This window comes from Elephas maximus, chromosome 5 (assembly GCF_024166365.1).
Source record: "Elephas maximus indicus isolate mEleMax1 chromosome 5, mEleMax1 primary haplotype, whole genome shotgun sequence".
Lineage (NCBI taxonomy): Eukaryota > Metazoa > Chordata > Mammalia > Proboscidea > Elephantidae > Elephas > Elephas maximus.
This window is the reverse complement of record NC_064823.1, coordinates 27,580,978-27,600,982: the sequence shown is the minus strand read 5'-3', so window position 1 is coordinate 27,600,982 and position 20,005 is coordinate 27,580,978. Positions and strand designations below refer to the sequence as shown.

Below are 20,005 nucleotides of genomic sequence, written 5' to 3'. Positions count from 1 at the left end.
AGGGGTTCACACTCTGAATAGGCTGTTTGACATCAAGTCCTTTTTTTCTCAGTGATGCTGGTTGTTTTCAAACTGTTTCAAAGAGCACTGGATCCCTGAGGTACCTCAGGGACACGGAGCAAGAAAAGGGGGAGAAATAAAACAGGCAATGCTCTTGGCCCCTCACTTTGGTTTCAACCAGAGCGCATCTGTTAGATCTATCAGGGTTCCATTTAAAGTTTTGTTTGAAAAAGTCTCCAGACCACTGTATCCTACCATGCTCTGTCCTGATGCTGTTACAAGCTGCACTAGCAACTTCTTGACATCGTGGACTTGGTCTTTTCTCTGATCTCACAACAGCGTGCTCTCTCCCCCTATCCATGAGCCACCCTTCTGGAGAAGCAGTGAGAAGACCCCGAGGCCCAGCTTCATTGTCCTGGGTCGTGCTGTGGGCTCCAGGGCAGTTGCCGTCTCGGCGTCACCCATGACTCCTACCAGGCTCACTCTCTCTTAGAAAAGCCATTAAATTATTCACAGTACCTGAAGCCTTCTCTGAACAATCACAACTCATTGTTGTGATCATTGAGCTTTCCTCCAAGAGGGAAGTGATGTCTTTTCCAAATATGTTCAAGCAATTTTTGATAACAAATTGTACAAGAGAAATCTGGAACACAAAATGGCAAAAATGTTGTTTTGTTTTTTTTAATATGACAAAGTTATAAATCACATTTCATATAGGCACCCTGAATCTAACCAAAATGTGAAAGAATTCTGAGACAAATTCAGAGTTGATGTGAAAGCAAATAAACTAGTTTTCTCTAAGAAACTGTGATACTTTCAAGAGTAGTTTGGGCAAAGACGTTAAAAATGCACTTAATCAGTGAAATAAACATGAAATTTGTGTCCCTGGCTTAATGGTTAATATTTTTATACCAATGGCTACACAGTTAACATTCAGATAATTTTTAAATTACCCACATATGGTGTTGGGGGTAAAGATGTTATTCAACTTATAAAGCATCCGATACATGAAAATTCATGAAATTCACTTCTTAAGTGAAGAAGTATCTTAACCGTGAGAAGTGGAATTTCTCTGTGGGCTGACTGTGAAGGAATGGGGCAGTGGGGTAGAAAAATCTGTCTGTCTGTCGAACTGCTGTCCTTCCCCAAGCATTGTCTTGCCTTAGGCTTGCTCTGTGGGGGTGCTAGGGGGAAATTGTGATCTTATTAGACACCCTGCTGCTCCCTTAGGATGTTCTGGAATCTTTTACTAGTTTCTTCACCCCAATAGCAGACATAAAAGGGCAGCCAAGTATTTCTGAGTGGGCCAGTGCTGGCAGAAGTCTAGTGTGTGTGGAACCAAGGGTGCTCATATTGCCTGGTCCCCTGGGATGTGCATGGGCACAACTGCAAGCAATGCCTAGATGAGCTCGGTGCTGTCAGAACTACCAATGTTTAGATGAGGGGGCTGGCTTGGAGACTTTGCCCAAGGTTACACATCCAGCAATGGTAAGGTTGAGAGTTGAAGCTTGGCTTGTCTAACTTCAAAGCCCAGGTTTTTTCTATCATATCACACCACTTTTTTATCTTTCTATGGTTTGGTCAGAGCCCTGGTGGCACACTGGTTAAACAACACGCTGCTAACCAAAACGTCAGCACTTCAAATTCACCAGCCACTCCTTGGAAACCCTATGGGGCAGTTCTACTCTTTCCTATAGGGTTGCTGTTAAGTCGGAATCCACTTGATGGCAATGGGTTTTGGTTTATGGTTCAGTCAGTCTTATATTTAGTGTCCTGAATGGGAAAGAAGTGACTCAGCTGCTCTCAATTTCCCACTTAACGACCTACCTTCCCATACCCCACCATGATAAGACAAATGACTCTGCCATCCCAGAAGAGTAGGATTAAAGTGTACACTTTTAAAAAATGGTCCTTTAGATAACAACCTGATTTTCAAGTTGGAAGTGAGGACTCGGGCCCCAAAGGCATAAAAAGGAGAAATAGGATTACCTTTTTTGTCAATTCATTTTCCAGTCCTGGGCTGCAGGAAGTAGAAGACCAAAGGATGCTTGGGGCGATACAGACTGATAAATTATATGCAGTCATCTGATTCGATGCAGAATGTTGTTCAATGTTGTGTAAAGCCCCAAAAAGGTATCGCAGGAGAACAACATTGGCTTTTGGAAGTTGGTCTAAAAGCCTTGAAATACAGAAAAACACACTCTTAAGTCATTTCTTTAAGAATTTGTAAATAAGGAGAGAGACAAGACATTTTATTTGTCCACAATGTCCATAACCCAATGAAAAACGTAAAAGAATGTAGAACTCTGTCTCATAAAAAATGCTGCCTGCAATATTTCCCAGAAACCACTACCATGTGTATAACAACAACAACAAAAAAAACCAAAACCTGTTGCTGTCGAGTCTATTCCAACTCATATCGACCCTATAAGACAGAGCAGAACCGCCTCATAGCATTTCCAAGGAGCACCTGGTGGATTCGAACTGCCGACCCTTTGGTTAACAGCTATGGCACTCAGCCACTATGCCACAGGGTTTCCGTGTTTCACTTGGACTAATCTTATTAATGTAGAATTTAATATAAATTTAGTACACACAAACCCCATAACATTCCAGAATGTGCTCAATTAACACTCACAAAAGTTACTGATGAAATTAAACAGCAATTGCATTGAAAATACTCCCTTTATTTCCAAGGTAACAACGAAAAACACGCCGCCTGATGATAAAAGTTCAAATCTTATCTACTAAGACGTATAAGTACGTTCTGAGATCTGCTCTGCTCAGCAGCATCCAAGGTCAATTTTATTCCAAATCAATCTCAATGGTACCGCTTTCTTCTACAACTTTACAAGAGTATAATTTTCAATGTTCTAATATTTGTGATTAATTTTTTTTTTCTAATCATGCATTGGAACTGTTTCTCAGTTCATATTCAGAGTTTTACTTTTTTTTTTATACCAAGATGCTGCAACTTGGAGAATATATGGCCACCAAAACGGCACCAGCAACAGGGAGCCCAGCTCTGAGTACTACGGACTGATGATACACCCTTAAAGTAGTGTGAAGTACACAGGTTTTATACTAGCAGCAGCAACAAGCTATGGGATGTGATACTTGGTGTACCCGAACCGTCTCCTCTAAAGCGTAATAGGAGTGCAGTTGGTAACATGCACAACAGAGAGCTACAGGACTTGGTGCTCACTGTACTCAAATGGTCTTCTCTAAACTATAAGAGAAATAGAGGTGGTATTTTGTTCCATCGCCTTGTTTTTTGGTGACTTTCACGCTGTTCCTTAGTTTCTAACTCTTCAATGCAAATACTATGTTCTATTGCTAAAAGGGGGTTCACCAAAAGTATTGTGAAGGCGATAATTCATAACATTTGCAAGTCGCGAAAAAAGAATTGTTCTCAACAGGCATATACACATACTACATACTATTGGAATTCTAGGGTTTTTCATAGAAGGAAAGCTTAGGAAATGGAGTTACTGAGTACTTTTTTCCTATTCTGCTATGTTGCACATAACATTCATAATGAGTCCTGCCAGAAATTTCTATTTGCATGGGCATAGAGCTGGAATTCTTTGTCATCATGTCTTGACTTTGCAATTTGACCTTCTGTTCTCTCTGAGTCTTGTAGGAAGCTAATTATCACTCCACCATGTTCCCCCAGAACCTCTGAGTGTCCCTTTTATAGCACTGATGACACTTCAGTTTATCTACTTCTCTCCTCCACCAGCCTTGAGTTTCTTCAGGTGAGGGATTAGGTCCTTCACCTCTGTGTGCCGAGAGACTAGCAGAGTTGCAGGCATGAATGCATACAGAAATGCTTCATTAAATTTACTTCCTGAGCATAACAAGACTTTCTGGTTAATTAAATATTTGAGAAATTTAAATAATAACGCTGTCAGAGTTGGCCTCTACCACCTCTCTTGGACTAACAGATTTCATCTCCTATTAATTTCAAATATTCAGAAGGTGCACAATGGTCAACGGACCCGCATTAGTAAGGTGAGGAGAAAAACAGTAACTTGGTGACAGCAGCAACGTAGGCATCTACTTTTAAACTGGCCTCCATGGCTGTGACCACATGAAACCCCTTGGCAGTGGTCCTTGTTTAGTGGGCAAAGTTGTACAATAGAAGCTATTTTTTCCTGAGAGTGTGTTGGTTGTATTTTTGAGGCATGGACAGAGCTGGGTAATGACTGCATCATTACCTCTGGATTCCAGTTATTTTCTCCTCCTCATTCCCTTCATCAATAACAGTAAGCCATTGATAATACAGACCAGAGGAAAATACACTTTCCTGGATGTTTCTAAAAAAATCCTAAAATAGATGAAAAATAATATTATTCTTAGGGCAAACGTGTATTAGACAAATGATAGAGATCACATTTAGTTGAAAAATTCAGTTTGGTCCCCACTTCCTTCATAGCCACCCACACTGTGACATCCACAGAGCTCGGCTCCACCTCTTTGCTGACTTGCACACCCATAAGCAGGTGTTTGGATTTTCTCCAACTAAAACTAGTGGCATCAAAGCAGAGTCTGGGCTGTGATGGGAATAAAGGTAAAGCCCCTTTCTATCTTCTGAAATCTGCTTATGTACAGTTTAGCCAACTGGTGCAAATTACAAGGCCTGGTGATAAACATCCTAAATCCTATTATTTTCTTCAAAAGAGATACATACACATTTTGATGATCTATTTCAACCATGGTATTCTTAATTCCTGGCAAGAAAAGTTCTGAAACAAACACCACACACACAAATACAGGCACACACACACACACACACACATAAAACAGGAGCAGGTCTTCTAACTTGAGATACATGTGCTTCTTGGAAAAACCTCCTCTCATAAAAGCTTCCTTTTTCATCTCTTTAAGGGTTTTTGTTGTTTCTGTGCACCCCTGAGTGGATTCAGACTCATCATAGTGACCCTATGTGACAGAAGAGAACTGCCTCATAGGGTTTCCTAGGCTGTAATCTTTATGGGATCAGACCGCCAGGCCTTTTCTCCCGAGGAGCGGCTGGTGGTTCAAACCACTGACCTTTCCGTTAGGAGCTGAGTGCTTAATGATTGTGCCACCAGGGCTCCTCGCCTTAATTGGAAAGGTGGGACAGGATATCATATTTTCTGGGGGGTTAGTTTCTTTGGGAAGTAAAATGTTCCAAAACAGAAAGAAATGATCAAAGTTTAGATACAGCAAAACTTCAGGCCTCTGAGTACTAGAGCCACAGGCGTCCACAGGCCAGCTTCCTAAGTGGTGACCTGGAAAATCTGTCTTAATATCATACAGTTGGGCCTATTAAAATTTATTAAGCTTAATTTTAGTGTGATAACAAGGGGAAAACGTCAGATCACCTTGCTAGCTTCAAAGTCACATCTTTCTGCCAGTGGTCTCACTAAATAAATAGGACGAACACTCACCCAACACCCCCACAACAACAACAACAACAAAACATTGTCTTTGAGTCCATTTGGACTCATAGTGACCGTATAGGACACAGAAGAACTGCTCCACAGGGTTTCCAAGGAGCAGCTGGTGGATTCTAACTGCCAATCTTTATGGTTAGCAGTCATAACACGCCTTAGCTCTGAACCACTGTGCCAGGAGACTTCACTTAATAGCAGCTACTACAGGAAATGCCTCAGGGCAACTATCATGATGACAATCTGGAAATCATTCACTCTTTCTTATATTTACTGAGGTCCTGTGTGTGTCAGGCTCTGCTTTGCGTTCTGAGGACTTAGCTGTGAAGAAAACGGACAAAGTCAGTTTCCCAAGTCCTTCCCACCCTCCACTCATTAGAGCAATGGTGACCTTGCTTCCTCTGCATCCTTCCAACAGGGCACTGCCTGAACAGAAGCATGTCCCTTCTTCCATTACCAGTGCCCTGTAAGGATCCCAAGGAGACCAAACACCGAACTCACAAAATAACAATAGGGCAAAAATTCAGCTTAGGCTGTTGGTACATGCAGAATTCCGCATACTGTCTTGGTGAAAGTCTCACAGTAAGGGGCCAAAGCCTTTTGATCTGGGGGCTGGCTAATTTATGCTAACCTACATGTTAAAAGCTAGTGGACAGGAGGGTGTTACAGAAAAGCAGGTACACACTAGTGATAGAACATTTGTTGCTATATATTTTCATATGGACCAAGACACAGGTTTGCAAGAAACGTCCATTTACTGATGCATATATGATGTCCCCTTTACCAAGACAGATTTGATTGTAAATAAACTCGTGAAGTAATATTAAATGGGCACCTGGCCACTTGACTGGAAAGGGAATACAGAAAACTCTTCTTTACTTATGTCTAGGGCAAGGCACTTTTGACCTTTATGCCTCAGCCTGAGTTGGAGGCCCTGGGCCCTGTTTTTACACTGCCTTCCTTGTATCTCCGCCATGCTGGGGACCAGAGCCCTGAAGCAGACCTGCAGAGGCTGTTCTGGGATCAACACTTTGCTTAAAGTTGGTCTTGGATGTAGATTCTATTTTCAGAATATGTGAGGCATCTCTAAGGATGTGAAGAGCAAGGCATTTGAGAAGAGCAGGTTACCACGTGGCAGGTTAAGCACAACACGTATTAACAAAGAATGCCGAAGGTGGTCAAGATGAAAGAAGGCCCAATGGTAGCATCATTCCTATGGCACTTTTAAAGTGAAAGGCATTAAGAGAACGGGAAGGAATGATGATAAAACCAGTGGAGCTGTTGGTGGCCTGACTGAGCATTTATTTATTCATTTTATTTTCTTCTAGTTTAAGTGAGTTTACAAATCAAGTCAGTCTCTCATACAAAAACTTATACACACCTTGCTATGTCCTTCTAGTTGCTCTTCCCCTAATGAGTACAGCACACTCCTCCTCTGCACCCTGTATTTTCTGTATGTATTCAACGAGCTCCTGTCCCACTCTGCCTTCTCACGTTGCCTCCAGACAGGAGCTGCCCACATAGTTTCATGTGTCTGCTTGGGCCAGGAAGCTCACTCCTCACCAGAATCATTTTCTGTCCTATAATCCCGTCCTATCCCTGTCTGAAGTTGGCTTGGAGAATGGTTCAGTCTTGGGCTAACAGAGGGTCTGGGGACCGTGACCTCTGGGGTCCCTCTAGTCTCATGGACTGAGTATTTTTGGACTCATCATAAGGTAAAAATTTCCTTACTATGGGAAATTTTTGTCATTATTTTCAAAAGTTTAAAAAGAAATTTCTTTTGGAAACTTTGCCATCATTTCCGGTGAGGAGCTCTTCAAAAGTAGGATGCTTGTGTGTATGTGTAAGTGCGTGCTTTCAAATTTTTATTTATTAAATTTTTTTGCACGTGGCATACAGACAGGTGCTTTTAACACCCACAGCAGTTTCCTTACCTTTCTGTAATGTTTTTCAGATTTTCAAATTCTGACTGTATTATACCTACTATGGCTCTTTGCCAATCATGAAGAAGGAAGCCAATCATATTTCTATACAGCTACACTGTGTGAAGATAATGCTAGAACCTTCCTTACCTTTAAGACAGATGCTACTACCAAAACCGACTCATCCTCCCAATTCACCTTCTCTCCTGAGTTTAGTTTCTGCTTGAGGGCTCCACATGCTCTGACACTGGCCGATATTCTGAAGATGCCCTCTGTCAGAGGCCCTTTTTGGTTAAGAAAGAAAAGCATATCCTGGGGGGAAGGAATGGAAAAGACAATATGCAGAATTTCATACACACAGGCCTCAGCACAAGCTTGTCCTTGTTGGCATCCGAAACTAGGCTACAGGAGAGTATGGTGCTCAAACTGGAAGGACTCAAGTAAATTCTTTAGGTTTTTAGGTTTTTTTTTTTTTTTTTTGGCGTCTCTAAATATATTTTCTATTCATTGGTCCACTCTACATTTCTACACTGAAACACTTCAAACACTTGTTTTATTCAGATTTTCTTTTTCAGTTAATTTACACTTCTAAATCAAACTTCTCTGTCTACTTTAAGACTTCTGTTACATCACCCCGTCCTAGCTCACCATTCTTTCCCCATTTGCTTATCCCTTTTAAGCAACCGTATCCCCCATTCCTACTTCTTGTATTTCCTCTCCTCTTTCAAAATCAGGCTCAAAAACCTTCTCCTCCAGATAGCCTTCTCCAAATAAATCCTCTCAGCACTTTCTGGAAAACCTGGTGGCGTAGTGGTAAAGTGCTACTGCTGGTAACCAAAAGGTCGGCAGTTCAAATCTTCCATGCGCTCCTTGGAAACACTATGGGGCACTTCTACTCTGTCCTGTAGGGTTGCTATGAGTCAGAATTGACTTGATAGCAATGGTTTAGTTTGGTTTCTTACTTTTTCATTTCCTTTTTCTCTATCTTTATGTCTCTTGCTTGCAGTCAGGGGCCTATCTAGGGAAAGCAGTGCCTAGGGCAATTAGTGTTAAATCTCTCAGTGATCTCTCCCAGCTGGCCATGGAAACTGGTGGCCAATAGAAACTGTTCTGGCACCCTTCCTCAAGTGGTGCCCAGGGCACACAGTCAGAGCACAGGACAGGCACCCTACCTGCCCAACTCCCCCTACCTCCAGCTAGGCCTCTGCTTGCAGTGTAGAAAGATAATAGGTGTTGGAGTCAGGTAATCTGTGGCATTGAAATGTATTTTACCACCTATTCACTGTGTGACCTTGGGGAAAGTACAGTACTTACCTATATTAAAGCTTTCGTTTATCTCGTTTATGAAATGGGGATGATGATAATCACAAACCAAAACAAACCAGTTGTCCTGGGACAATTCCAACTCCCAACAATCCTATAGCACAGAGTAGAACTGCCCCATAGGGTTTCCAAGGACCCGCCAGTGGAATCCAACTGCCAACCTTTAGGTTAGCAACCCAGGTCTTAACCACTGCAATTCCAGGGCTCTCTGATGATAATGATAAGGACCCCAAATTTTCCGTGAAAGTTGCAGGGTTTGGGGTGGTACCCAGCATGCCCTTAAGATGATGATTTTCTTCACATCAAGCATGTGAAGCACTAGTATAGCCCCTGGAGGGATACTAGATACTCAATAACTGTAAACACTGATGGTTTAATACACTACTTTGAGACAACACAAGCTAAACTTTGTGGCTTTCGTTTGACTTATTCTATAAGGATTAAGATATTGGTATATGCCAGAGGGTAAGTCTTGTAGTCTTAAGCTTATGCACTTGAAATAAAAGCAAACGCTATCTGAAATATTAAATCAAACACCATCTGAAATATTTTGAGTTGTAAGATTGAGTAGTCTCAGCTGAAGAAGCAACTAAGGGAAAGCTGAGAGTTCAAGGAAGGAGCTGAAAGGAGAATGTGAAAGGAGGTGGAACCTCTGCTTCAGAGACTGGTAAACACAGAGCACGTTCTGACTTATCTGAGCAGACATATGTGGGTCTTTGCTGAAACTACTGGAATGGAAAAATTACCTTTTTCTCTGTGTCTACCTTAGGATTCTGCAATAACTAAGTCAAATTTGTATTCTTTGAAAGAATATAACAAAGCTTCTCAGCCAAAGCCAGGGGCTGTCTAGTGCTTTCTCCACTTAGAAATAGATTTGGATGAGAACACATGGGCTTGCAGAGCTTTCTCTTCCTCAGTCTCCCTGCTCAGAGGGGCCACAGAAGGCCAAAAGGAGACCTACCCGGAGAGGAGTGGGCAGGTCATCACTGGGACAAACATCTTTGAGTGAAACCCCAAAGAGCTTCCCTGGCTCGGGGGATGGTAGAGCCCTGCACACGTTGTCCTGGCAAGTGCTGGGGTTCCGCCGAAAGGCCCAGTTCACCATAGGCCATTTCTTTTCACCTGTCTTCTGGCCTGCATCTAAGGAAGAAGTGAGCTTGTTAGAAGTAGTAGATTAATTCACTTAAACTTATTTCCACTGTTTCCATTTGCAGAGCATGTTGTTTCCTAGGGCTAGAAGAGAGAGAAAGGGAGTCATTCAGTGTGTAGAATTTCCCCCGTCCTGGGCAGGTGGATCACATCCTCGTGGTGGTAACTTGTTCTGTTTTCCCTTATTCTATAAATGGATAGTTACATCCAGAGGCTTGATCAGACTCAGGTTCAATTCTTCTGGAGGTGACACTTCCTACAGGTGCTATCTGCTCCTGTTGCAGTGCCTCCTGAGGCACCGAATGCGTGGTGGTACAAGTTCACTGATGTTAAATACGATCCATGAGGATCAGATCCCATTTCATAAGCTAAAAAGAGTGGTATCAAAATCAAGTAGAGTTTGATAATCACCTACCTTTACGGTAAGTCTCCCCCCTCTAGATTTCCTCTTTGGCTTTTTGAGTGAGTGCCTGACTATTGTGAACTTTTTCTTATCAAAAAGATCTGCCCTTCATGACTCAACCTCCCTGACCCCAGCTCCTGGGCAGCCTATAACTCCTTCACTCCAAGGGGCCACAACCCTCAGGCAGTTCCATGGACGATGTGCCTCCCCCTGAGGACAGCGTTCTTGGGAAGTCACCTTTAAATGCTGGCTGTGTGATGAGAACTCAGGTGGCCTTGTTTCTTGTAACACCGACCCATGCTACCCAGAGATGATTTTTAGCTACCCAACAGTCCCTGTCAAAGGAATGCTGAACAAGAAGAGCTTTTCTAAGACCAGGTGGTCAGCAATGAAACCTGAGTTCAGAGAGGTCTTTTCTACTACTCAGCTATGAATGTTTCCTGATAAGATATCCTAATATTTTCTTAAGCTGCTTAGAACCAGATGCTAAAAGAGTCCATAGACGAGCCAAGTTGTGGGAGGATAAACAGATGAGCAACATTTCACCAAATATCCTTAAATGCCCATTGACTTGGCTTTTCTAGGATGTGACAAGTATAACCTTAGGTGCGGTACTTCTGGTGCTGGATCACAGGGTTCTGCCAGGTACGGGAACAAATTACTCAATCTCTTTGAACTTCAGGTTCCTCAACTTTAACATGACATCTCATGGAACTGAGTACTAAAATGGATGAAATGTATAATGTACTCCTCAGCACAAGGCACAGCACATAGTAACCTTGTTAAGAATGATTTTCCTCACTCAGAGGGCCCAAGGCAATCAAGACATCAGTCTCCTCCTCTGAAAGCAGACCCCATCCCCTTCTCCATTTGGCTTAGCACCCTCCAGAGGGTATGCAGTCATGAAGGATTGCCACCATTCCACCTAACTAAGACTCTTTCTTCCTGCCCTAACATTCACACTCCATCGTTTTAAAAGTCTCAAGGAAAACAAACACATTCCTCAATCCAGGAAGGGATTTCTATACATCCAGCAATGTCAACATGTGCAAATGTTCAATGTATAGGTGAATATGTAGGTGAAGTAGTTGTACTCGGCCTGGTTTTCCTACCCTTGACCTGATTTTATTATTTCTAAAACTATCCAAATGTATTCAGTTATTTAGCTTTAATACCTCTTAAGAACATTGCTCTATCCCTTGATTTAAACCCAGTGCCGTCGATCGATTCTGACTCATTTGATTTAAAGCTATATATAAAGCTACTCTGTGACATAAACAGAAGGCAAAGTATAAACTGAGTTCTGTACTTTCTCAAAAGGACTTTGGGGCTTAGACGGACCTTTTGTTATGTACACTATCTTGTGTAAGAGTTCATGTTGCTCTGGGACCAATGAAAATAAGTGCTATTGTCATAAAAACTATGAGATATTGAAGAAGCTAACTTTATAGAAACCTAGCCTTTCTTCAACGGTCCTGGCAAGATTGGAGTAGTGTTACCTCATGCTTGTAAATAGGGTATGAATATTAAAAAATAAAATGTGTAAAACTTTGTGCTTATAGAATAACTATCATAAAAATAAAAACACTTTAAGTGGGAATTCCATTCTGGCCACACTATTCCTCAAATTAATAATACATTTTCTTCAAAAAGAGAAATACTAATGAGAAAATACAGGAATGATAGGAAAAAGAATGGTAAGAAGGAAGATTAAAAAGCCCCCAACCATATACACTTGGTCCTGCTCCAGTCTAGTCCTCGCTCAGAAGCACACAGGGAAAGTGAGCTTGGCCTCATGGCTCGCTGTGGAGGTAGAACTTAGAGGCCACTTCAGCCCAAGCTCAGAATAGATTCCAGTTCAGCTCCGAAACTCTTCTACTCCACTCTTCCATTCCTTGTGTGTCTAAGCTAAGCAGTCATAAATCCCCTTCTGCTGTGGCCTAGATCCTGAGGAAAGCCCTGAGCTGGGGAAAACATGGCTTTCCAGGCCTTAAGAAGCCCATATTCTAATAAGACACACAGATATGTACACACATACTTAAAATATGCATGAAGGGCCCTGGGGATACAGAGAAGGGAACTACTACTACCTGGAGGAATGAAAAGAAGCTTTCTAGAAGTGAGTTGGCTCTTGAGGACAGACCCTTGGCATTTCTCTCAGTCTCATTCTTGGTGAAGATTGGATCCTTGCCTACACTGCCCTTCTCCCTGGCATGGAGAATCAGCTCTGTGTTATGATTTTGTTTCTAGGAATGGAGACATGAGTTGAGAGAAGACACCTGCAGGAGGGGAGGGACTCACTTTTCTGCTCCTGGCTCCTCAGTGGGCGCCTGGGCTTTAGGACGAACGGACCTCCCATCTCTGGGAATGGCTGCTCCAGTAAGACGGACTCCTGGAGAGTAGATGGAGATATGGAGCCCCTTAGGCGGTGTGGCAGGAGTGCAGTGGCTTGAAGATGGCTCATTATTATTCCATAGGGATGTTCATGTCCTATACAGAGAAACATGTACATACAGATTCAGGCCGACTGGTGATGGGTGTGATCAAAGCTACCTTACGGCACCCACGTGTACCACACTGGCGTGCTGGGCCTCGGGGATAAAGAAGGCTGTGTCTCCTGTGTGTGCTCTCAAGGCGGAGACCGTGCACAAAGCAGGGGCCCAAGAAAGGTGTTTAAAAAATGTAAAGAGAAAATAGTCTTTAAAATATGTTACCTGATTGGAAAGTAGAGATCAGTTTGAGCACTACACCATGTTGACTTTTACTATGTTTCCATCTGAGAATATTTAAAGCCCTCTAGTTTCTGCCTAGAAACTAACTAGATCTGAGCATCTTAGGCAAATTACCTGACCACCACCCCAGCCTAAATTCATCATTTAAAGCACTTAACATCAATATTACACAGATGTATACAGATCAGAGTAACAAAGTAAATATATTAATAAACATTGGCAGTTAATGTTCTTTAAATAATTGGATGATACGTGTCAAGACTCACTAGGATCACTCTTCTCGAACACGTATGTCCATTTAACAGGTATTTCATTACATTTCATTAATGCTATAGCCAGAGCAGCAGGTAGAGTTGCCTTTATGCTTACCTCCTCTCCCCCTCCCCCACCCCCCCGCTGGAGTGAGGGTGGCCCTCACAGGCAGAATTAGAAGTAAGGCTGCAGAGTATTGGAAGCCCAGAAGCCAACTACAAAACAGTGTTTACACAGAGAAACGGAACCCTCAGTCATTAGGTGTTGAGAGCCAAATGATATCTTTTGCTCTTTCATGCTTCCAATGGCTTCCTCTCCATCGAATTCTCAGAGACCCTGCGCTGCAACATAGAGTGAGCTTTTTAAGAAGAGAGGAAACACTCCCTTTCTTCTAGTTCTGACTGACTGTAAGGTGGTGAGCTCTTGCCTTTCCGTTTCTCCTGGTATAAATACAATACGAATGCTCTGTTCATAACAGGAACTAAGCCACAAAGAAGCTTCCATGAGAGCAACAAAATAAAACAAATTCATCAGGGTAACCAGGAGCTAATCCACAACTAAGAAGTGAAAAAAAAAAAAAAGTTAAAAGCACATGAAAATCCATGTACAGAATGGCTGTTAAAGGACCCTCGTAAATGACGGAAGATTTAGACTCCACAGAGTCAGCAGTGGTGCCTGAAGCTGTTCTAAGCTTAGAAGTTACCATCTACATTGATTTCATCTAAATGAACACATTTTATTAAATAAATATATTTGAAGTATTAGTCTGATTTTTATTCATGTATTTTATTGCACAATGACTTTGACAAAGATGCTGACGTTAATACAAAATATGAAACAGGATTTTGGTCCTCAGCTGTGTACTTGATTTGTTATATTCTGAGATGGAGAACATGCACTCTGTGAGTCCTAAAAAACTTGGTTTTTAGATTATTCAGATCGCTTGGAAACATCCTGGATGGTGGAAAGAATTTAGAAGATAATGTAGATAAGAGGGAACACCCCACAGGATTTCTAGCGGCAATCAGTTATCACCATCGCCCCATGGCAAGCTCTGCTACAGAACCTGTCCCTTCCCTTATTTTATTTGCTCTATTTCTTTTGACCACACTAAATCAACTTGCTAATCCAAGAAGTTTTTTTTTTTTTTTTTTTTTACCTAAATGGTTCTAATAACTATTTCAGGAGAGGTGTAATCTATTTATCAATAATTTTGAGAATAAATGTTGGAAAACTCAGCCTGTAAAATCTAAAATGGCAAAGTGCAGGTCAGTCGTCCAGTGAGGCCTTCAGGAATCTAGATGTGCTTATCTCAGTTCGCCTGTGATGCTGAGAGAAGCTCTGGGCGCTGAGCAGGTGTTCAGTAAGTACTTGTAGTTGGACAGAGAGACCTGCTGCATTTTAGAGGATGCTTACAACACAGAGGCTACTTCGTAGTCAGAACATGGAACAGAATAATTCCAGAATGGAATATAAAATATGATGTATGGGGAAAAGAAATTTCAATCTGTATTACTTTCATAAAAAATAAGGAGAGGTTTATCAAGACAGGGCTGTATGTCAAGTGAAAAAGCAGAGAGGAAAAATTCACATTTTTCTCCCCAACTTGACCACAAGCTGCTGAATGAAGAGATGTTATTATTTATTCCCTGGGATAGAGTAAAGCTTCATAATTTATTTATCAAATATATGAATGGATATTGTGAGAAGTTTTTACTACAAAGGATATTTAAACTTAAGGCCAAACAATCAATACTTGCAGACTTCAGAGTTATAATTTTGAATCCAGTCAACCCCGTCTTAGAGTTCCCTGCCACTTACCAATGAGTGGGAATGGGGCCTCTTTCTTGCCAGAACTGACCCGCAACTGGTAATCACTCTTAGAGCCCTTGGAGACCAAAAAAAAAAAAAAAGTCACAACAATTCTTTCACAGTAGGTACTTGAAAGAGGGCACATTTCTTTAACATTTCTATGTTTTCAAAAAGAAAAAGAATTGGGACCACTGTAAATACTGTAAGTCCATGCACTCGGCCACAGTTTTTGAGTTAGCAGTTGTGATTTCAGCAACCCGTCCCTCTCCCAGCACCCAGTAGACTACTCCAGATTCCTCCTTTGTCCCTTCTGATAGGCCGGGGATCTATGGAACAACAATGCAATCAGTCCTTCACTTTATCTGTGGCCCATGGATATGAAATCATATTTAGGTTCCTTCACTAAGAAAGAAAAGTCTAATCTCTTCTTGACAGTCCTGCTGTCTCTGGACTCCTTGGAGAACCTTAGGCTTTGTCTTCATTTGTCTCTGCCCAGACAAGTGTGCTGCTCAGAGAGACACACAGCCTGCCGTGACTATGTCTGAGCAAAGGAAAACTTGAAAAACATCTCAAGTTCAGCTGCCTTGAGCAGGCAGACAAATACCCAAAGACCTTGAGGAGATGGGCAGAGTGAAGTCAGTCCACTGGCTTTGGTTTGGACAAGCTCCATTCTGGAGCAAGAAGGATAAAGGATGCGAAGCTGGAGATCAGGCCAGATGCAGAGAACTATTATCCCAGCAGTTACTGCCCAGCAATACTAGAAAGCACCCTTGAAGCAACCACATCTCAATCATACACACTGTGCTGAATTATTTTACAGTCCTCCAGAAAAAGGTAATGGAGTTGTTGGTGATAGTTCATATGCCTGCCCTTGACTCCTGGTAAGATATCATGGCCTTGCCTATATGAAGGAGGGTCCCAGCTATGGAGGCTATCACAAGCACATGTATGTGTATGCACGTACACACATACACACACACTTGCATACTCTCTCAGCTAAATTTGCTCAAAATTGTATTTCAAATAGGAAATAAGATCTAACAAAAGTCTTTTCTTTTAAGGTAGGGGCTGGGAGCACTATGTTGGAATCCCATAGAACAGGCAGAGGCAAGTAACGCTGATTTTTTAGTAAAGTAGAAATTCTTTCTTGTCTGGTGAAACTGATGACTTCAAGCAAAGGAAAATTAAAACGTGAAATAAAATGAAGTGTATCACTGATCAATCTACTCTACACCTAAAGCTACTCACTCTTTCCAAGATTTAAGTTTTCTTTTTCTGGGCATGTATATCATAAAGGTGCAGAGGTATCTGATTTACTGAGTGAATATAAATTCAATTTTATTTTAAATGTATTATTAAATTTCTCTAGTAAAGAAATCATTGATTCCATAAGCCAAATTCTGGCTTTTCAGGGGCTGTATTATATCACTCATGGAGTCTCTATGAGTCGGAATTCACTTGAAGGTAATGAGTTTGGTTTTTGGTTTGGTATTATATCAGTAGGTCAGGCTGAGTTTAATTACAAGTCTTACAATCACGTCACGCCACAATAGCAAGGCATTTTCATATTTCTACATTATTTAAGGAGCCATGATATCCAAGTCCTTTCTACAGTTTCTATCCACCTGAATGTCACTCTCTTTAATAATAGTTCTCAATTGTGTGGTGTTCATATAGCAGGAGACTCTTACAATTACTCTTTCCTTTTCCCCAACCTCACCCTCATCCTCAAACATGCCTACCTCTTCCATGAAAAAAATTTCATTAACTTAGGTCAGCCCCATCAAAATATAAAGAAGCAGACACTAAAAGCAAAACAAGGATGAGAGTGGTGGGCACACAAATGCTCCTAAATTCATAGTCTCGTTCAGAACTTGTCTCCCTCATTAGCAACTCATTAGAGGCATCAGTCATCTCATCCTCAGGACCTGCAGTCAGGGGCTATGACTTCTAGCCGTGGGTTCTTTACATCAAAATTTACTACAAAACACGTCCTGTAGGATCCATCATACTGAGTTTCAGTCCTAGAGTGACAATTAGGATAAATGAGGTACGGGAGGGAAAGAACCAGGAAAGGAGGTTCAGAAAGAACAGGTAAGGCGGAGGAGGTTACAACTATCTCACTAAAAATCTTATAAAAATTTTGTTGTATACATATATAATGGAGGTCTCGTGGCTCAGTGGGTAAGAGCTCAGCTGCTAACCAAAACGTCAGCAGTTCAAATTCATCAGCTGCTGCTTGGAAACTCTATGGGACAGTTCTACTCTTTCCTATACACTTGCTGTGAGTCGGAATCGACTTGATGGCAAGGGGTTTTTGGTCTTTTATATATACAATATATACAGTAAAAATACATGCTGTTAATAGCACTCTAAAACTATAGTTCAATTTAATTATTCTATGACTTCAAGGTGACATGGAATTTAAAATTGGAGTATAAGAACAGCACCTGTGTAGAAAGTAATATCAGAGTTTCGAGGCTTTCAATTTCTAAATTCTGGAGGACAAAATATGCCTTAGGTATCTATAACAATCAGCTGCCTTATGAAAGGAGTTGTATTTCATACACACACACACGCAACTCTCAAAAATCCAAGTTTATTCTTAACTAAAAATTGTTTGCAGGTAACTTACAGTTATTCCGAGCATTGGTAGTGACTTGTCGATAATGTCATTGGTTGTATCTGAATTTGTTACTGTTAAACTTATAGGCTGAAAAATGAAATAAAAACTACATTTGTAAGTAAAGAATTTTAAAACAGCTCTGTAAATAATGATTGCAAATTGTTATCCATATTCTAAATGCAAAGCTTGATTTCAGACACTGACAAAGTAAAGCACATGTAGAGCATAGATCCTTAAGTATAATTTTATTTTTCATTCCTTTAGATATGAAGGAAACCCCGGTGGCACAGTGGTTAAGAGCAATGGCTGCTAACCAAAAAGCTCGGCAGTTCAGATCCGCCAGGTGTTATGTGGAACCCTATGGGGCAGATCTACTCTGTCCTATAGGGTCACTATGAGTTAGAATTGACTCGAACCCAGTGGGCTTTGGTTTTTTGTTTTAAATATGAAGGCAGCAGAAAGCATTTCAATAAAACACCTATTTCTTCTAAAATAAAGGATGTGTGGCACATGAACATAATGGCTTAAAAAAGAGAAAGATTGAGAATTCAGAGAGGGCACACGGACTGGTCCTCAGCCCCTCAACAATATTTCCATATGGAAGGGACGATTTCAAATGGAGAGATTTGGACCCTTTCTCTCTCTTCCTGAGTTCTGTTTTTACAGTCTGGCTTTATTGATTTGCACTTCACCCACAGTTATGGTAACATCACAATAAGAACTGGCTATAAAAAATGTTTTCAAAAGACTATTCAGTCGCCATTTTCTAAGTCATGCACAGTGGCTACTGACGTTTTTATTGTTGAATACCATTGAAAATACAATAGAATTAAAAAAATAAAATAAAACCAATGGTTTGAAACAAGACTGAAAATTTTAGAAATCTAAGTTCTGTTCCAACTCTGCCAGTGAACGGGGTATCTGTAATAGCTCTCAACTACACCTCACATCGAGATATTGATCCATAAGAGCACGGGACAATTTGCAGAAAACAACCTGAAAGGGACTCTGAGGATTCTGGGATGATATCTGTTCAACTCTTTGAATTCTAAGAGACATTATTTAAAAATAGGATTATGCCATGTAACCAAGATATGCACATAGGTTTTACAGTATTAGCACATAAGTCCACACTGAGGGCTATGTCTTCCGGTAAACAGGGCTTAAAGAGGACAGATAAGCAGCCGAAGTGGATACTCATAGGCATTGACACAAAAATGATATTAAAAACAAAGCTAAAGGAAACCCTTTCATAATTCATCATTTGTCCTTTTTTTTTTTTTCCTTAGGAGCCAATTTCTTGATATGACAGATGGCCCTGAAAGTTGTTTGTTAATTCAATTTTCAGAAACAAAACCATCAGAAATGCACTGATGTAGCCCCAAGGATTCTGAAAAAGTGTCTCACAGCCCAGAAGTAGAGCTCAGGGACCCAGAATCAGGGGCATTAGGACTTCCTATTGCTAAAGTTTACCATGATGTTTATCATTCTAAATGGAGAAAATACTGAAGTTATCGAGGATTCCCCCTTACTTGGATCCACAATCAATGCCCATAGAAGCAGCACTCAAGAAATCAAATGATATATTGCATTGGGCAAATCTGTTGCAAAAGACCTCTTTAAAGTGTGAAAAAGCAAAGATACCACTTTAAAGACTAAGGTGTGCCTGATCCAAGCTATGGGATTTTCAGTTGCCTCATATGCATGCAAAAGTTGGACAATGAATAAGGAATACCAAAGAACTGATGCCTTTGAATTATGCTGTTGGTGAGGAATACTGAATACACCATAGATTGCCAGAAGAATAAACAAATGCGTCTTGGAAGAAGTACAACCAGAATGATCCTTAGAAGCAAGGATGGTGAGACTTCGTCTCATGTACTGTGGACATGTTATCAGGAGGGACCAGTCCCTGGGGAAGGACATCATGTTTGGTAAAGGAGAAGTTCAGTGAAAAAGAAGATCCCAACAAGATAGACTGACACAATGGCTGCAACAATGGGCTCAAACATAATGATTGTGAGGATGGCTCAGGACCGGGCAGTGTTTCTTTCTGTTGTACATGGGGTCGCTATGACTGGGAACCAACTTAATGTCACCCAGTAACAGCAACCATTGCTAAAGTGCCTAGAAGGTTTCACACATGAGGGTTTAGCTTGGTATTTCATTAGAAGTAAAGGTTCTGCTGTTTCTTAAAATATCTGAAAACCCTTCCATCTAATTGAAAGGAATTCTCCCATGAAATCTTTTGTAAAGTAGAAAATTTCTTTTGAAATGCTAATAATCCCTCCCTAATTTATTTCATTTGTGAGATAATGGTTTTTCTTAGCATAAGGAACACACCTGTT

The 20,005-nt window shown here is 41.1% G+C and overlaps 2 protein-coding genes across 2 annotated transcripts in view; both read right to left on the bottom strand.

Moving 5' to 3' along the window:
* LOC126076821 (mitotic spindle assembly checkpoint protein MAD2A) overlaps positions 1-20,005 on the bottom strand; it is a 118,356-nt gene that overhangs the window by 51,744 nt on the left and 46,607 nt on the right. The gene's annotated exons all lie outside the window — the stretch shown is intronic.
* LOC126077501 (rho GTPase-activating protein 20-like) overlaps positions 1-20,005 on the bottom strand; it is a 147,851-nt gene that overhangs the window by 110,093 nt on the left and 17,753 nt on the right. Inside the window, exons 7-14 of the mRNA XM_049887045.1 lie at positions 17,667-17,736; positions 15,041-15,107; positions 12,537-12,725; positions 9,645-9,823; positions 7,511-7,672; positions 4,221-4,330; positions 1,990-2,179; positions 520-643 (exon numbers count right to left, since the gene is read on the bottom strand). Coding sequence (XP_049743002.1) covers positions 520-643; positions 1,990-2,179; positions 4,221-4,330; positions 7,511-7,672; positions 9,645-9,823; positions 12,537-12,725; positions 15,041-15,107; positions 17,667-17,736 — 1,091 coding nt within the window. The remainder of the gene's footprint in view (positions 1-519; positions 644-1,989; positions 2,180-4,220; positions 4,331-7,510; positions 7,673-9,644; positions 9,824-12,536; positions 12,726-15,040; positions 15,108-17,666; positions 17,737-20,005) is intronic.